Source organism: Balaenoptera borealis, assembly GCF_965194805.1.
Source record: "Balaenoptera borealis genome assembly, chromosome: 7".
Taxonomy (NCBI): Eukaryota; Metazoa; Chordata; class Mammalia; order Artiodactyla; family Balaenopteridae; genus Balaenoptera; species Balaenoptera borealis.
This window is the reverse complement of record NC_138864.1, coordinates 18,522,715-18,538,156: the sequence shown is the minus strand read 5'-3', so window position 1 is coordinate 18,538,156 and position 15,442 is coordinate 18,522,715. Positions and strand designations below refer to the sequence as shown.

General features: G+C 42.1%; 1 protein-coding gene across 4 annotated transcripts in view; it reads right to left on the bottom strand.

The window, feature by feature from the left end:
* Positions 1-15,442, bottom strand: part of AMPH (amphiphysin) — a 181,910-nt gene that overhangs the window by 39,613 nt on the left and 126,855 nt on the right. For all 4 annotated transcript variants that reach the window (XM_082399759.1, XM_082399760.1, XM_082399761.1 and 1 more), the window contains exons 11-13: positions 12,808-12,946; positions 11,572-11,700; positions 3,699-3,815 (exon numbers count right to left, since the gene is read on the bottom strand). In XM_082399759.1, coding sequence (XP_082255885.1) covers positions 3,699-3,815; positions 11,572-11,700; positions 12,808-12,946 — 385 coding nt within the window. The remainder of the gene's footprint in view (positions 1-3,698; positions 3,816-11,571; positions 11,701-12,807; positions 12,947-15,442) is intronic.

The following is a 15,442-nucleotide window of genomic DNA, read 5'->3' as shown; positions in this document are numbered from 1 at the left end:
AATTTTACATTCTTATATTTAATTTAGATTTAAAATGTCCACATGTGGCTAGTGGCTACAATATTGGATAGCATAGGTCTAGTCAATCTGCTTTTTGCTCTGTGAGTGAAAACTATATCTGAACTATGATGAATGGGTTTACATTGACACACACACACACACACACACACACACAGAAACACACACAATTAAAATGAAGTAAACAAGATGTCCAGAAATTAGAGTTTATCACATCTTTGAGGAAATGCAGATCCTAATCATTGCGGATGCTCTTTCCTCTCCCCACCCCCCTTACCAAATTCAAGACGATGACTTGTTAATGGTAAATGAATTCCAGAAAAGTAGTTCTTCTGTATGTTGAATTAGACGATAACACACAGCTCGATTAACTGGCAATCGTGCAAATTAGCAGGGTGCCCCCTAAGACATGGGTGAATTACACTTACTCCTGGCATTTTAAATATGAAGCTTATTGATCCTGGGGAATGAATCCAGATGGTTCAAATAACTTCCACTGTGCGTGGGGAAAGTGGGGGACACCTCTCTTTCTTATTTCCTTTGTGACTCAGAATTACAGCTAAGGCCACCTCCTTTTCTGCTCATGTCTTTGTGACTAGAATAGATCCATGCTTGAGCACTTATTTTGAATCTCTAGATGTGAACAGAAAATTAAGAGAGCCTGGTACTCCCATCTGAAGACTATGACACTGTCCAGATGGGATTACGGATGTCTGGTTTGGGTTCCGTACTACACAGAAGACGGGCCCTGTGGTCCCAGCTGAAACCTCCCCCCACCGCAGTTGGTCCAGACCTCCTGTAACGGTCCCACCCTGCAGCTCTGGGCAAGCTGGTCGGTGTCTGGGTCAGCACCCGCTTGCAGAACGACTAAGTGTAGAACGGCTCCACTGAAAGCCAGTTACAGGTACTTGGACTCCTTCTGCACCTTATATGCATTTTCTGATTCTGCAAATGGTTGATGTTTTCTTGCTTCACAGCCCCTTAAGAATCACAGCTCCTAGAAGCTCCTACACATCCCTGCATAATGGAGACAGAACAGGTATTTTCTCCAAAGGAAGGCAGCAACGGGAAACGTGTTTATCACTCCTTCCGATCATGAAAGGATGTGTTAGCTCGTGTGGACACTGCAGAGATCACAAGGTGAGGTGTTCTGTGAGCAGCAAGAACACAGATTACAACACGGGGTCAGATGGCTAAGATGGGTCCAGATGACAGAGGCTGCCCTACCCCTGGAATGTTATTTAGGTCAAGTTTAGCTTCTAGAGTCCAGATCTGGTTAACTGCCAGGGTGGCAGAGAATCGCATGCACCTGTATAAACAGGAGTCCAAATGCATTATTAGTTGAAGATCGAATCACACATTGTAGAGATGAAGCAGCTGTGATTAAGCTGCATATTTATGCTGGGAAATGGCTGAAGTGGATGACCAGTATGAAAGTTGTTGGCCATAGACATCACATCTCTCATCTGCTTGGAATACGGAAATATATTCTAAAATAACCGCCACTGGGGTCTTGTTCACTATAAATTCAAACTTCACAGAACTTGGCAGCAATTCACAATCTGACTGTATCTGCAAACCGTCTTCACAGATGTCTAATAAAGCAAAACTCTGGATCTCAAAATAAAATAAAATAAAACATGGGGTCAGGCGATGGGGAACGGAGAGCATTTCGAGTGAAGGGCAGAGAAGGTAGCAGATTTTAACAGCTCTGTGCTTTTTGTTATCTCAGCCTAGACTTTTCTTCTTAGCCAAAGAGGAGAGATGTGGTTAGCCCTGGATCACAGGACAATCTGCAGTGAGGTGACTCAATTACGGCCACTGCGAAGTTACAGCAGCTAATCACCTGGCCCGAGGGAAGGATAGAGGGACACACACAGCTTGCCCTGATGGCAGTAATACGTTTCCTCCAGAAACTGAGACCTTTGAAGATATCACCAAGGTCATTTTTTGTTTGTTTGTTTAGTTCTGAAAGAATCTCTTAGCCTTAAGTTCCATGATTCATGGCTTCTTTTAATCATGAATTGATAGAGAAGAGGTTTCTCTCCTGAGTCAGACTTGCAGACAGAAATGCTGTGGTATCTCACCCCCTGATCATCACAGCAGACACTGTGGAAACTTTCTTCCTGCCACTAAAGTAATAAATGTTGGAGGGGAAGGCAGAAGAAGTCCCTCGAATTCTGCTGGCTTTCTACACAATGAGTAAGCTCTGGAAAGGAGATGTTCTGAATGATATGTACATTCATTTTCTGCTTTGCTTGGCCACCAGGATAGAATCGTCAAACTTGCTGACAATGACTACATTAGCATTTTCCAAAGTGAGTTTTAGAGACCATTCCCATGAATGTTAAGACCGTTTCATTGAAACAGATTTCTGGGGTCAAACAAATCTGGGAAACCCTAAGTTAAACAAATCTAACCAGTTTTTTTAAATTGTAGGACTTCTTGGAGCCCTTATTATTCTAAGGCACATCACGAATATCTTAAAAGGGAATTAATAGAACTTCCTGAAACATTCATCTAAGAGACCCATTATTTTTTTTTTTTGCAAAGTACCTTTCCGACTAGTGTCTAATCTACTTAATTGCCTGCTTTACTGATGTCTCAGATTTTTATTTTTATTTTATTCCAATACAACCCGGAGGCCTGCAGAAATCCAATCGCATTCTGGAACAAAATATGGATTAAAGAGGAGTTTTATTTATTGAGGGTCACAGTGAGCTGTCTGTGCCCCAGTGGTTTACTGTATCAAGAAGGCTTCACAACCAGGAAGTTGAGCTGGGTCTCACTTCCTAAGTTGAGTTTTGCAATACACTGTGATTAATTAATTTGAAGTACATTGTACTTTCCAAGTACAATGTACTTTCCATTGGATTTTCCCAAACTCAAATGTGAGGCCCCGACCACATCAAAAATACTGAAATAAACAATTTCTGGGTAGCAAAAATTCTGAGTTAACTTCCTTCCATGAGCAGAGACAACTGTGAAGTAACTATATTCCAGAGGAATCACCCACAGGTCATGACAGCATGCACCACCAGTATCCCTCTGATAGACAATGAGATCATAATAACTACTGAAATGGGAAAAATGTTGAGAGGGAGGAAGTCGTGAGCAGGGGTAAGCTTGGATAAGCAAGGCCAACTGTGCATCAAGCCATGGTCAAGAACACATAGGCCATCATCATCATCATCAAGTTCAGAACTATCAATACTGAAAAATAATTCCTGTTGGGGCAAAATCTCATGGTGATTTCAAACATGCCTTAATTTGCGAAGTATGAGGAAGGAACGTAGAGAAAACAGTAAGAAGATTAAACCCCAAGCCCAAAGAAACAGCCTTATTTTGGGAAGCCATAAAATGTATCATCCAAACCTGGACACTTCTGAGTACAAATGTGGTCCTGTGGATTACCATTCTGAGATGGGTGATTCCTGGCAAACTGGAATGTATGTTATCCCAGCTCTGTGGGTAGAGAAAGCTAATGGTAGGGGAGAATTGAGAATAATTGACAGTGATCAAGTCCTCTTTCTACCCTTCCTTCCCATTAGGAACTATTTGTCAACTGAAAAGAAAAGTCAATAGTCACGTGAAAGGGAGAGGGGTCAGCGAAATGCCTGACTGAGCTTATTAAAGTTTATGAAATATCAGCCCCAAACACCAAAAAATCCACTTGGTACCTGCGACATGGGTGAGTGGGTTACTCCAGCAGAACCCACAGAGGGCACGTCGGGCTTGAAAGGATCGAAGTCCAGATCCAACAAGGTCTCCTCTTTCTTCACCTCAGGGACTTCATTCTGTTAAAACAAAACAAAACATGCACGAGCTTGAATCTGATCAGACTTCATGATCTATTCCATGTATAACCCTCCTATTTCAGCTGATATCCCCAAAGCACGCTTTGATAATTTACCATTTAGCTGGCTCATACATGGGCTCCCAGAGTCACTAGTTATGTATGATGAGAGGCGAAATAACCACCTCCAGCCAAGTATCACCAAAGAGGCTCAGGTACATGGCCCAGGCTTCAGTTCTTATCCTTTGCTCAGCTCCAAGTCCAGGCAACAAAGAGAATGTCTGAGAAATGTATGCTAAAGCCACCAAGATCCAAGGAATCTCTTTCTCTGCCAGCTCAGAAGACTCAGGTCAAGATTTACAGAGGACCAAGTAGATAAGATGGGCTAAGACTTGGACCCGTTACAGTCACCCACTGCTGTGAGCCCCCTAGGAAGCTAAGATTTAAAAAGTAAGGGGGACTTCCCTGGTGGCGCAGTGGTTTAGAATTTGCCTGCCAATGCAAGGGACACAGGTTCAAGCCCTGGTCCGGGAAGATGCCACATGCCGCGGAACAACTAAGCTTGTGCGCCACAACTACTGAGCCTATGCTCTAGAGCCCGCGAGCCACAATCACTGAAGCCTGTGCACCTACAGCATATGCTCCGCAACAAGCGAAGCCACCGCAATGAGAAGCCTGCGCACTGCAACGAAGAGTAGCTCCCGCTCGCTGCAACTAGAGGAAGCCCGCACGCAGCAACGAAGACCCAAGGCAGCCAAAACTAAATAAATTAATTAATTAAAAAAAAAAAAGAAATGAGAGTGGGGGCAGAGCCACAGACATTAGAAAGAATATTAAGGAAATATTATGAACCACTTTATTCCAATACATTTGACAACTTAGATGAAACAGACAAACTTCTTAGAAACACAAACTCCCAAGGCTTACTCACAAAGAAATGACTTGAATTGCTCTATATTGATTCAAGGAATTGCATTTATAGTTTAAGACATTTGTCCATTAATAATAATAATAATAATAGTAATAACAACCCTTCAGGCCCAGATGGCTTCTCTGTTGAATTCTACCACATATTTAAGGAAGTAAAAATACCAGTCCCATATAATCTTTCCTGGAAAATTGAAGATGAGGGAATACTTCCCAATTCATTCTATGAGGCAAGCATTACCCTGGTACTAAAATCAGACAAAGATGTTGTTTTAAAAAACACCCTGTGGACTAATAAACCTCATGAATATAGACAGAAAAACTCTAGAAAAAGCTTTGGCAAATTGAATAAAAATATGTATACAAGTATAATGCATCATGACCAAATGGAATTTATCTCAGGAATGCATGATAGGTAAAAAAGTCAACTTCCTCAACCTGATAAAGGGTATCTACAAAAACCTACAGCTATCATCATGCTGAATAACAAAAGACTGGATGCTTTTCCCCTAAGATCAAGGCAAGGACAACTTCTTCACCATTTATTTTCGACATTATACTGGCAGTACTAGACAGTGAAATAAGGCAGGAAAAAGAAATAAAGGGCATCCAAATTAGAAAGGAAGAAATAATACTATATTTATTCACAGAAGATACAATCACCTATATAGAAAATCCAGTGAAATCTGCAAAAAAGCTAAGGAACTAATATTGGGTTTAACAAGGCTGCAGGATACAGCATCAATATACAAAAATCAGTTATATTTATATATAACAGTATAAAAACCCAGAAACTGAAATTTTTAAAATATGATTTACAGTCACACTAAAAATACGAAATACTTACAGATAAACCCAACAAAAGACGTGAAATGCTTGTATACTGAATACTACAAAACACGGCAAAGATAAGTTAAAGACCTTAATAAAGGGAGAGATATACTGTGTTTATGGGTCAGACAACTCAATATTATTAAGATGTCAATGCTTCCCAAATTGATCTATTGAATCAATGCAATTCCAATCATCTGCATTGGGTTGAATACTGTGCCCACCCAGTCCCCTGTAAAACTCACGCCCATCAGAAACCTCTGAATGTGACCTTATTTGGCAATAGGTTCTTTGCAGATGTAACGAAAATAACATGAGGTCATACTGGATTAGGATGGGCCTTAATGCAATAGCTGGTGTCCTTATAAGAAGAGGGAATTCTGGATATAAAGACACAAAGACAATGCCATGTGAAGATACAGACACACAGGGAAAATGCAGTGTGATGACAGAGGCAGAGAGTGGAATGATGGGTCTACACACCAATGAACACCAAGGACTGCCAGCAACCAACAGAAATTAGAGGTGCAAGAAAGAATCCTCCCCCAGAGCCTTTCAGAGGGAACACGGCCCTGCTAACACCTTGATCTTGGACTTCTAGCCGCAGAACTGTGAGAGAATAAATGCCTGTTATCTTAAGCCACGCTATTTGTGGTGCTTTATTACGACAGTCCTAGAAATCTAATACAATGTCCCAAAAGTTTGTAGAAACTTACAAATTGATTCTAAAATTCATATGGAAACTCAAAGAACCTAGAATAGCCAAAACAACTCTGAAAAAGAATAACAAAGTTGAAGGACTAACCGTGTCTGGTTTCAAGACCGTATAAATGGACAGTCATCAAGATAGTGTGGTACTGGTATAAACGTAAGCAAAAAGATCAATGGAAAACCAGCCCAGAAATAGAACTATATACATATGGACAACTAATTTTCCACAAAGGTACAAAGGCAATTAAGGAGAATAATGCTAGACTTTTCAACTATTGTATATCCGTAGGTAAAGAAATAAATTTCAACCTATACTGACTGACTCTGGGCTTGAAAAGCACTATTTTTTCCTCTTTCCAATTTTCATCTTATTAATTCTTTCTGTCTTCAAAGAATGTTAACATGTTTACTTTGAAAAAAATATCAACTGAAAGTAGAAGCAGCTGGTCCAGAAATACGCTACATTGAAAAGAAAAGCCAGGGCGGTATTTAAAAGCAGGTTACAGACACCCAGGAAGCCAGTGATGCACACGTAAATATCGCGGGCTGGCCCCATCAGGATTAAGGAGATGAAAAAGGGCTGTCTCGTGAACGTATTTTGCAAGTTGGAAAATCTATTTCAGTTTGATTGGCTAGGAAAAAGAGGATGATTTCAAGCACTTAAAATGTAAGATGCAGCCTTAGGCTGGAGAACGGAGATCTAAGAGTAGCAAAGTAAATAGTGCTGAGTTGATCCCGACGGTCACACGATTTAAAGGCTGTGCTGAGGTCTTGCCTTCCTGCACATCAGCGTGACAGGAGGGCTTGGAGGAACAAGCTGGAGTGTTCAGAAGATAATCTCTTTGGATTCGTAAACAAGAAAGCTATATCAAAGAGAGAAAATATGTGACGTCACTGTTGGGAAAAGATTTAGATCAAATAGTTGGGATATCTGCTATGAAAAAAATCCAAAAACAAGCCATCTTTTCTTCCTCGCTGCTATTTGACAGGAAAATAGGCAAGAAGGGACCCTGCCCCTAGCCCTGCCTTTCAAGGGGTCCCCACGCTTTTGAGCACATTTCTTGGAATTTTTTAGATCACCCTCTGGTTGTGGGAACCAGCTACAGCTAGCAGTGCCATCCAAGCAGGACACCCCTGGACCAGGACCTGCACGGGCCCGGCCCCCATCTTTCCACTTTGGAGCATTCTCCCACCCTAACTCCACAGGGAGGGTCCATCTCATGCCCCAGGAATCTGGGGCTCATAAACCACCAGGTTGTCCTGGAACTTGGTGGCCAGGCCTGCTTCGGAGAGGGTGGGTGGTGAGCAGACTTTTCCCACTGGCCCGCACGGCATTTCACTTGTGGGATCCCGTGAGGCTGGCCACCAGGATGCTGCTGGTATGCTCTCATCAAGTGACTCAGACTGCTTATATGGAGAGCCCCTGCGCCAAAACAAGTATTTGCTCAGGACCACGATCCCTAAGGAAAGGCCTGGTGGGAGGGGAGAGTGAATATCTGAATTAAAGTTAAGTCATCAAGTCAGCACAGAAAGCAGTCCAGGACATTTTTTGAGGAAAAAAGGAGACAACCTTGCATGTACACATATATCTATGTGTATTTATATACATGATTGTTTTTTTTGGTCTTGATCTCCTGTAAAAATCTTATTTATTTCCCATATATTTGGTTTCCAGGGACGCAATACCTTTTAAATCTTCCTCTTAAAAATGTTTACCAAAAATCCATTTCCTAAGAATAGAGTATTTTGAGGGGAATGGGAGATTATTTGAGAAGCTCTGATTTAAAGAAAGTACACAGAGATTTTGTTGCAGAACTCCTCAGATAGGAGTCCCTACATGCTGATAGGGACTATGAAAAATGCAAAAGGAGATGCAGCCCCCACCCTTCTATGATCAAAGATGCCCTTTTCACAGCATCTCATGGGACTAGATGGAAAATGCTGTTTTAAAAGAATAACGCAGGTGCGTGCATGCGCGCACACACACACACACACACACACACACACACACACACAGGATTTCTTCCTATTTAAGTTCCTGGGAGTTAAAAACATGGAGGGATGGATTTGTCCTTTATCGGGTCCATATTTGTAAACACATAACCAGAAACGCAAAATCAGCCCTGTGGTCTTGATAAGCAGGCATCTCCCTATAAGCAGGTAAGGATATTTCCAGAGAAGATTCTGGGAAATATATATTTCCCGAATACACATGCTACATTTAAGGTTTAGGCCATTAGAGGGCTCTGTAGACCTGATGGATTTCTGTTTCCAATCCCAGGACGTTCTCAAGAGAGAATTATCGCTGTGACGAAGCCTGGTGTATGAAACATACAAATCCATCAGAGATGAGGAATATTTCATTCATCACATCTTGAGCTTCTAGGTGGGATTAATACAAATGCTTTTCTTCCCCATTATGCAAATGATAAAAATAGCAAACTGGGGGCATAAATCTATTTGTTAAATGTAAAATGACCCATTAAACATTTTTAAAATAGTAAAATAAAATTTATATATAAATATATATATGAATCACTTTGCTGTCCACCAGAAACTAACACAACGATGTAAATCAACTATACTTCAATAAAGAAAAAATAAGTGAAATTAAATAAAGCTAGATTATATCACTCAATAAAGGAGAAAGCAGACTGAAATACAAATCCTTGATTCACCCCTGCTCTTATTGTGACATGAGACTCACAGCCATTGAGTCGATGGAAATGCTTCGAGTTATATACTGGGGTCCACCTGCTAGAACCATGTTGCCACTTAGATCCAGAAGAAAATGACAGAAACTCCTTTCTGTCTCCTTCCCAGATTAAAAGAAAACAATCTATATGAAGTTGAACCCCCAAAATGCACCCACATAATGTCTCTGGGGGTTACTTCTTTCAAAGTCACCTGGCACACTGATGGACGTGACTCAGCCGGTAAGCTATAAACGGTAGACAGACAAAGCTTGATGATTTCAGAGCAGATACAGGCCAAGAAACCATGGCATTGAGTGTGCTGAGTCCAGACAAATGATATTTATATACACATCCAACTTTGAAGAGAAAATGTATTTCTTTAGGTTTCAAACACTGTAATAGATATAAAGCAAAAATAAAAACCTGTTGCAAAGTTCTAAAAAAAAATAAATGATAAAAGGCGCAAACGTGTATTAATATATATTGCAAAATGCGAGATGCTTTTCCTTCCCTTTCCAACAGCCTTGGAGTCGTGTACACAGACTATCCAAGCTGGGCCAAGGGGGCTCCACCAGCTAACTGTGTCCCTGCAGTAGCCACAGCTGCTCCGGCCACAGCTGGAGACGTTTCTGCTTTGAAAGGTGCCTCCTCTCCCTCTCCTCTCCTCTAACTCTTGGCTTTGCCCATCACTCTCATTCAACAACACCAGCACACGTTAACACTCTTAGAAGGACTTAGGCACCTCTTCTGGCATCTGTAATTTTTAGAAGTGCTTTGAATCTTTTTTTCCCCCCACTGTAAAGGACCCTTATGTGAGCCAGCAAACTGCAAATAAAAAAAAACATTTTCAAAGAAAGAACCCTTTGAAACCCCATCTTTACTTCAGAACCAGTCTCTGTGTCACGTTTTCTCTACTTCAGTGGCCTCAGCTGCTACATGTCCTGAGCTAAATACACACGGCTTCTAGGAGGCCACATTCTCTATTGACGATGGAATTGAGAGGATGCCCTCGTGGGGTCCAGATGAAAGCAACTTGAGTAAGGGTATTATCACCTTAAAACACTGTCACTTTTAAACTGATGTAGCTAAAAACAGAACGAGCTGTTAGAAATACAAAGGGACAGCACAACTTGGAAATGAAAACTGCTCAAGTTTGGTGCCAGGGCCATGGCGGATGCTGGGTAACATCATTTGGCTCTAAGCCCGCTATCCCTGGTGGCATTTGCGTATCCACAGATATAACTGGTCCACGCAGTGATAAAAGTGCAGTTCCCCCTCCTCAAAGGAGCTGCTAAATCACATTTCAAGTTCTAATTAGCTTACCAAATTCAGCATCGCATACAAACAACAGGAGAAGGAAAACAACAGCTAAAATTCAGCATCGCATACAAACAACAGGAGAAGGAAAACAACAGCTAAATCATCGTGCTGATCCATAAATGCCCCCGAAAGAGATGAGAAATTATGATGTGCCACTGCACTGCTTCTGAGTCTTTATTTTCTGAGCTCCCTGTTTCTAGTACATTATTTCCATTATTATCGACAGGATGCAATTGTAATTGGGATACAATACGTAGTGTTGTTATGGATGTACTCAGTAATTACAATGCTGTGTTGGCACCCCCTTGCAAAACGTTAAAATTATTTCTGACCCTGAGAACACCAGGAGGAAATGATATTGGCATGACTTCTCTGGGGACATTCACTCTTAACAAAGAGATGGCTTTGAGGGCATTAGGAGCAACTAAGTCAAGACTATCCTTGAGGCAACGGGACAACCAAACTGGGACAGGTGTAGGTTTAACATTGAGAGTAGCTGTAGGTAGAACACACACACAAACAGGTATCTTGAAAAGCAGGGGGAACGCTGGTGCCAAGTCATGTAAATGAATACATTTACTCCTGCTAAAGGTCAAAAGACTTAATATTCACCTCATTGAATTTCATTTTCCTATCCTCTACTAGGGAGCAATATGGAAGAAATGATAAAAGGCGCAAATGTGTATTAATATATATTGATATCACCAAGGTGCTGGTGAAGTAACAGAAAAAGTGGAAGTAACCTGTGACCACCATCAGCGGTTGGTTACATCCATCTGATAGAATACCCCAGTCAAACTTTTTTTTGGAAAAGACAATATTATGACATGAAAAAATGCCCAGTAAGATGAAGCAGAAAATTCAGGAATATGTAACAATGCAATCTGAATTCTGTGCTGCAAAATTGATAAAACAAAAAAACTAAAAGAAAAAATAACTAAAAGAAAGTAAACCAAAATGCATCAGCGGTTATGTTAGTGTTATGACTTAAGGGATTATGAAAATTCTTCACTTTACACTTAGTATTTTTCCCAACTTTCTATAGGAAGGATGTACAACTCTTAACAGTGGGGAAAATGAGTCTTTTCAAATACCACGCATCTCCCATTTGAGAACCCTTTAGACATACCAAGTATTGATAAAGCAAACCTGAATGACAACTAAAATTACATTGCTGGCTTGAACATCTGCCACCTTCCTTAGAGATGAGCTCTGAAAGTCCCTCTGCTGTGGTGCTTCAGTGAACATCCCAGCTCTGTATCAGGCACTCACCTGAGAAGGTGTCGTCACACTGATTTCCGGAACAAAGTTGTCCTCGAAGAAACTGATGATGTTCTCCTGCTGCAGCTCCTTTGTTGGGGTGACTTTAGGGAGAGGTGGGACGGGAGGCCCTTTCCTTGTCTAAGAAGCATCACACAAACAAACAGGGGTTAATTCAGGCAAAGATGGCACGGGAGACATGCAGAAATGTCACGTGAACAGAGCTAGGGGAACAGGTTGATTGCTGATTGAAATGTAGGTCTGCTTAGAGAAATAAGCCCACCTGATTCAGGCAAAGAACGCCTGCTTGGGTGGCCCTCAGAGCTCTGACAACCAGTGGTCCAATGAGAAAAATTCAGGCTATGAGGCTCCACCCATCTCAACCCAAGTGCTATACACAGGGCTGCGGTGCCACGTGTGCCTGTGCCTCTCAAGTTCAACTAAGGCAATACCTTCTCTGAAGTCAACTGAAAATGATTTCTCACTTCAGCAGTGCGTTAGAATTCTAGAACTAACATCCAGCAAGCTTTTCACTGGAGTCAGTGAGACCACCATCAGCAGCGTACACCTCACTCAGCACTCCAGTATTTTGGAAAATAAGGGTTTTAGAGATCTATCCATTATTCATATCTTCTTACAACGTTCCTTAGTTTCAACCATACACAAGAAAGCTTGAACTGGATTGGAGACTTCAAGTTTCCCCATAGGAATTTCATTTTTGCCGAAAGCACGGAAGATAAGGGTGGCCATTCTTCCCTCTATTTATCTTTGCTTGGCCCTTTCTGTTTCTTTCAAACACTTGTTCCATCATTTTTGTTGAGCGCATGTGCAATATACCGTGGGTGATGCAAAAAACGTGAAATGACATACACGTCGTGGCCTTTCTTGCTCCAGATGTTACCTAAAGCACTAACAGGAGGGAGGCTTCATGGAAAAGGTAGGATTCGACAGAACCTTAAAGGACAGGATACTGAGAAAAGGAGAGCATGCGAGCCTGAAGAAGCTGCGATTGTGGAAAGACGTCTCAACACACTCAAGCAGAGGGTATGTGAGGAAACATAAAAATCCAAGTAAGAAAAGGAAGCTGATTCCTTGGTGATGATCACAATGCCCAAGGCTCCCACCTCAATATCTGCCTGACTGGAAACTCTTGTCAGTGTCCCCGCCCCATAGAATCATCCCAGGTGCGGTCAACTCAGCACCAGTTTTTCCAGTCTCCCTAATATTATACATGTCATCTCTTCCTACCTGCGAGGGTGACCGAGGCCGGGCTGGTGCAGGAGATGCGGGTGCCAGCGTGTGATTGGGACTAGCTGTCGGGCTCGGGATGGGTGAAGGCTCCTCGGGCGGCGATGGTGTCTTTGCAATACGGAGAGGACCCGAGTCGCTGGATGAACACAGAGAGTAAGCAGGGCTCCTTCTAAGGAACAGAACTTATTTCTCAGGGGCCCTCCTTCCCACAGAAAAGCTGAGGCATTCCAGGCACGGCTGGTTATCTACTCCCTCTTCCTGTTAATTCTGGTTATTAGCAACGGTGACGTGGTAACTGGTACTATCTATCGTCCACTGTGTGCCAGATCCCGTTCATATATTATCTCTAATCATCACAAGGCCCATGCATGACTGTCCCCACTTTACAGGTAAGTAAAGTAGGGCACGGAGAGGATTAAAGAATCCCTAAAGTCACTGGGCAATTTAGTGGATCTGAATTCTGGCCTTGGTAATGCGAACCCCTGTTCTTTCCACTGGGCCAGACAGACTCTGCAAGGATCTTCCAAACATAAGCTGAATTAATTGAACTCATTTTACTTTTGGTTTATAAGAGAATCTTGCTATGGCATAATCTATAGCAAAACCTACCCCCCCCAAATGATTAATGGGGTATTAAAAGGCATCCCTAGGATGGCACTCATTAAGATTTTGTAGGAGTGCTTTCTGATGACATTTAGAAATTAATTCATTATTTCTCTTTCTACACCTTATGGCACAGTGACTCAACTCAGACAGCTTGAAACTGCAAACATGTCATGTGATGGGTGAGAGTCTGTACTGTTCCCTGAGAGCCCACTACATTCCCGGCACCAGGCCAGATGCTTGTCATCAGCCCAAATGCAACGGCTAAGACACCACTCGGGATACATCCTACTCTCTAAGAATTTCTAAACTCTACAGATTGAGGGAACAAGGTCTGCACCCCCAAATAAATGAGCACGTACACAGCAGCAGGGTCTACGTATTCAAGGGGCTGAGGGAATAGGTCCCGTGGACAAGACGCGGACACGTGCATGATTGGGGCCGTGCCAGCAATCATGGCCTCTGCTGGGAAACACAGCCCCCAATCTATGCCAAATGGAGACCCCGCTGAGCTCACTCACCACCTCGTTCTGCGGAGGAACATTGAAAAAAATGAAGAATATTTGTTAAGTGGTCGTGGCCCCGCTTTTTCTTCATTGTATCTGATTCAGCAACATTGCAACTTCCAGATGCCTTTGTCCCTTTCCTCTCTGTGTAAGGGAACAACCTTTTCCCATGCACTGCATCTCTAAATCGCCCAAATGTCACTGTGATGTTCTTATTACAATTCTTTCTTGGTTTCTAACGTCATACTGAAATAACTGTATTGGAAACAGCAGCTCTATCCCGTTCCTGTATTCTTTTAGGCAACATTCTTTCCCTTAGACAAAGAAAATATACTTAATGCTCACTTAGAATAGCAGCCAGAGTAGGGATTACAAGTACAGCTAGACCAAGGGGCATCAAATAAGAAAATTACCTATTTCCGGGGAGTTCCAAACACTAATCTATGGAGGTGGTGGTGCCTGTGTAAGAGTATGTGTGTTTTTATAAATGCGTGTGTATCATGTATACATTGACTGATGTTAAAATAAGTACAGAATGTCAGGACTGCATATTACCTTAGAAGCTGTTTAGTTCAATAGCACATTTTTGTTTCTGTTGATTAAAAAAGAGCTCTTAAACCAGAAAGGTTATTGAACTTACTCAAGGAAGGCAAAGCAAATTAACTGCAGAGTCAGAAACTTGAAAGCCGAGAATTCTGACTTCCAACCCAAGCCTCACTAGCCTGCATTACTTGAGTGCATAATGTCTGAGAAGGATGGATAAAAGGGATTCCCAAATCACAGGAGAAAGCTGCTGTGAATTCAAACCCTGGCAATGTAGACCATTTACTTACGGATCACTGAGTCTTTGGTATAACTGACTGGTGTAGTCAAAATAAAACCAAACCAACGTTCAACAAAACCAAAACAACGCAGTGCTTGCAAGGTCAAGGTAGGAGGTAAGATGATGGCGAGGTCTCACCTACTTCCTTTTTCCTTTCCCCAAATGGATTCATTAAAGGTATAAGCACCAATAATAATTATCAGGACTAACTGTTGTGAGTTTGGGGAATTCCCTTCTTCTCCAACTAAAGTAACAAGTGCACAACTAGAAATTATATGTAAGGGACTTCCCTGCTGGCACAGCGGTTAAGAATCCGCCTGTCAATGCAGGGGACACGGGTTCGAGCCCTGGTCTGGGAAGATCCCACATGCCGCGGAGCAACTAAGCCCGTGTGCCACAACTACTGAGCCCATGCACCACAACTACTGAAGCCCGCGCGCCTAGAGCCCGTGCTCCACAACAAGAGAAGCCACCGCAATGAGAAGCCCGCGCACTGCAACGAAGAGTACCCCCCGCTCGCCGCAGCTAGAGAAAAGCCCGTGCACAGCAACAAAGACCCAACGCAGCCAAAAATAAATAAATAAAAATAAATAAATTTATTTTAAAAAAAGAAATTATATGTAAAAAACTGACACCACTGCTGGAAAGCAGAGAGAGGTAGATATCAACTCTATTGTGACAATGACAAAAGTCCATGGAG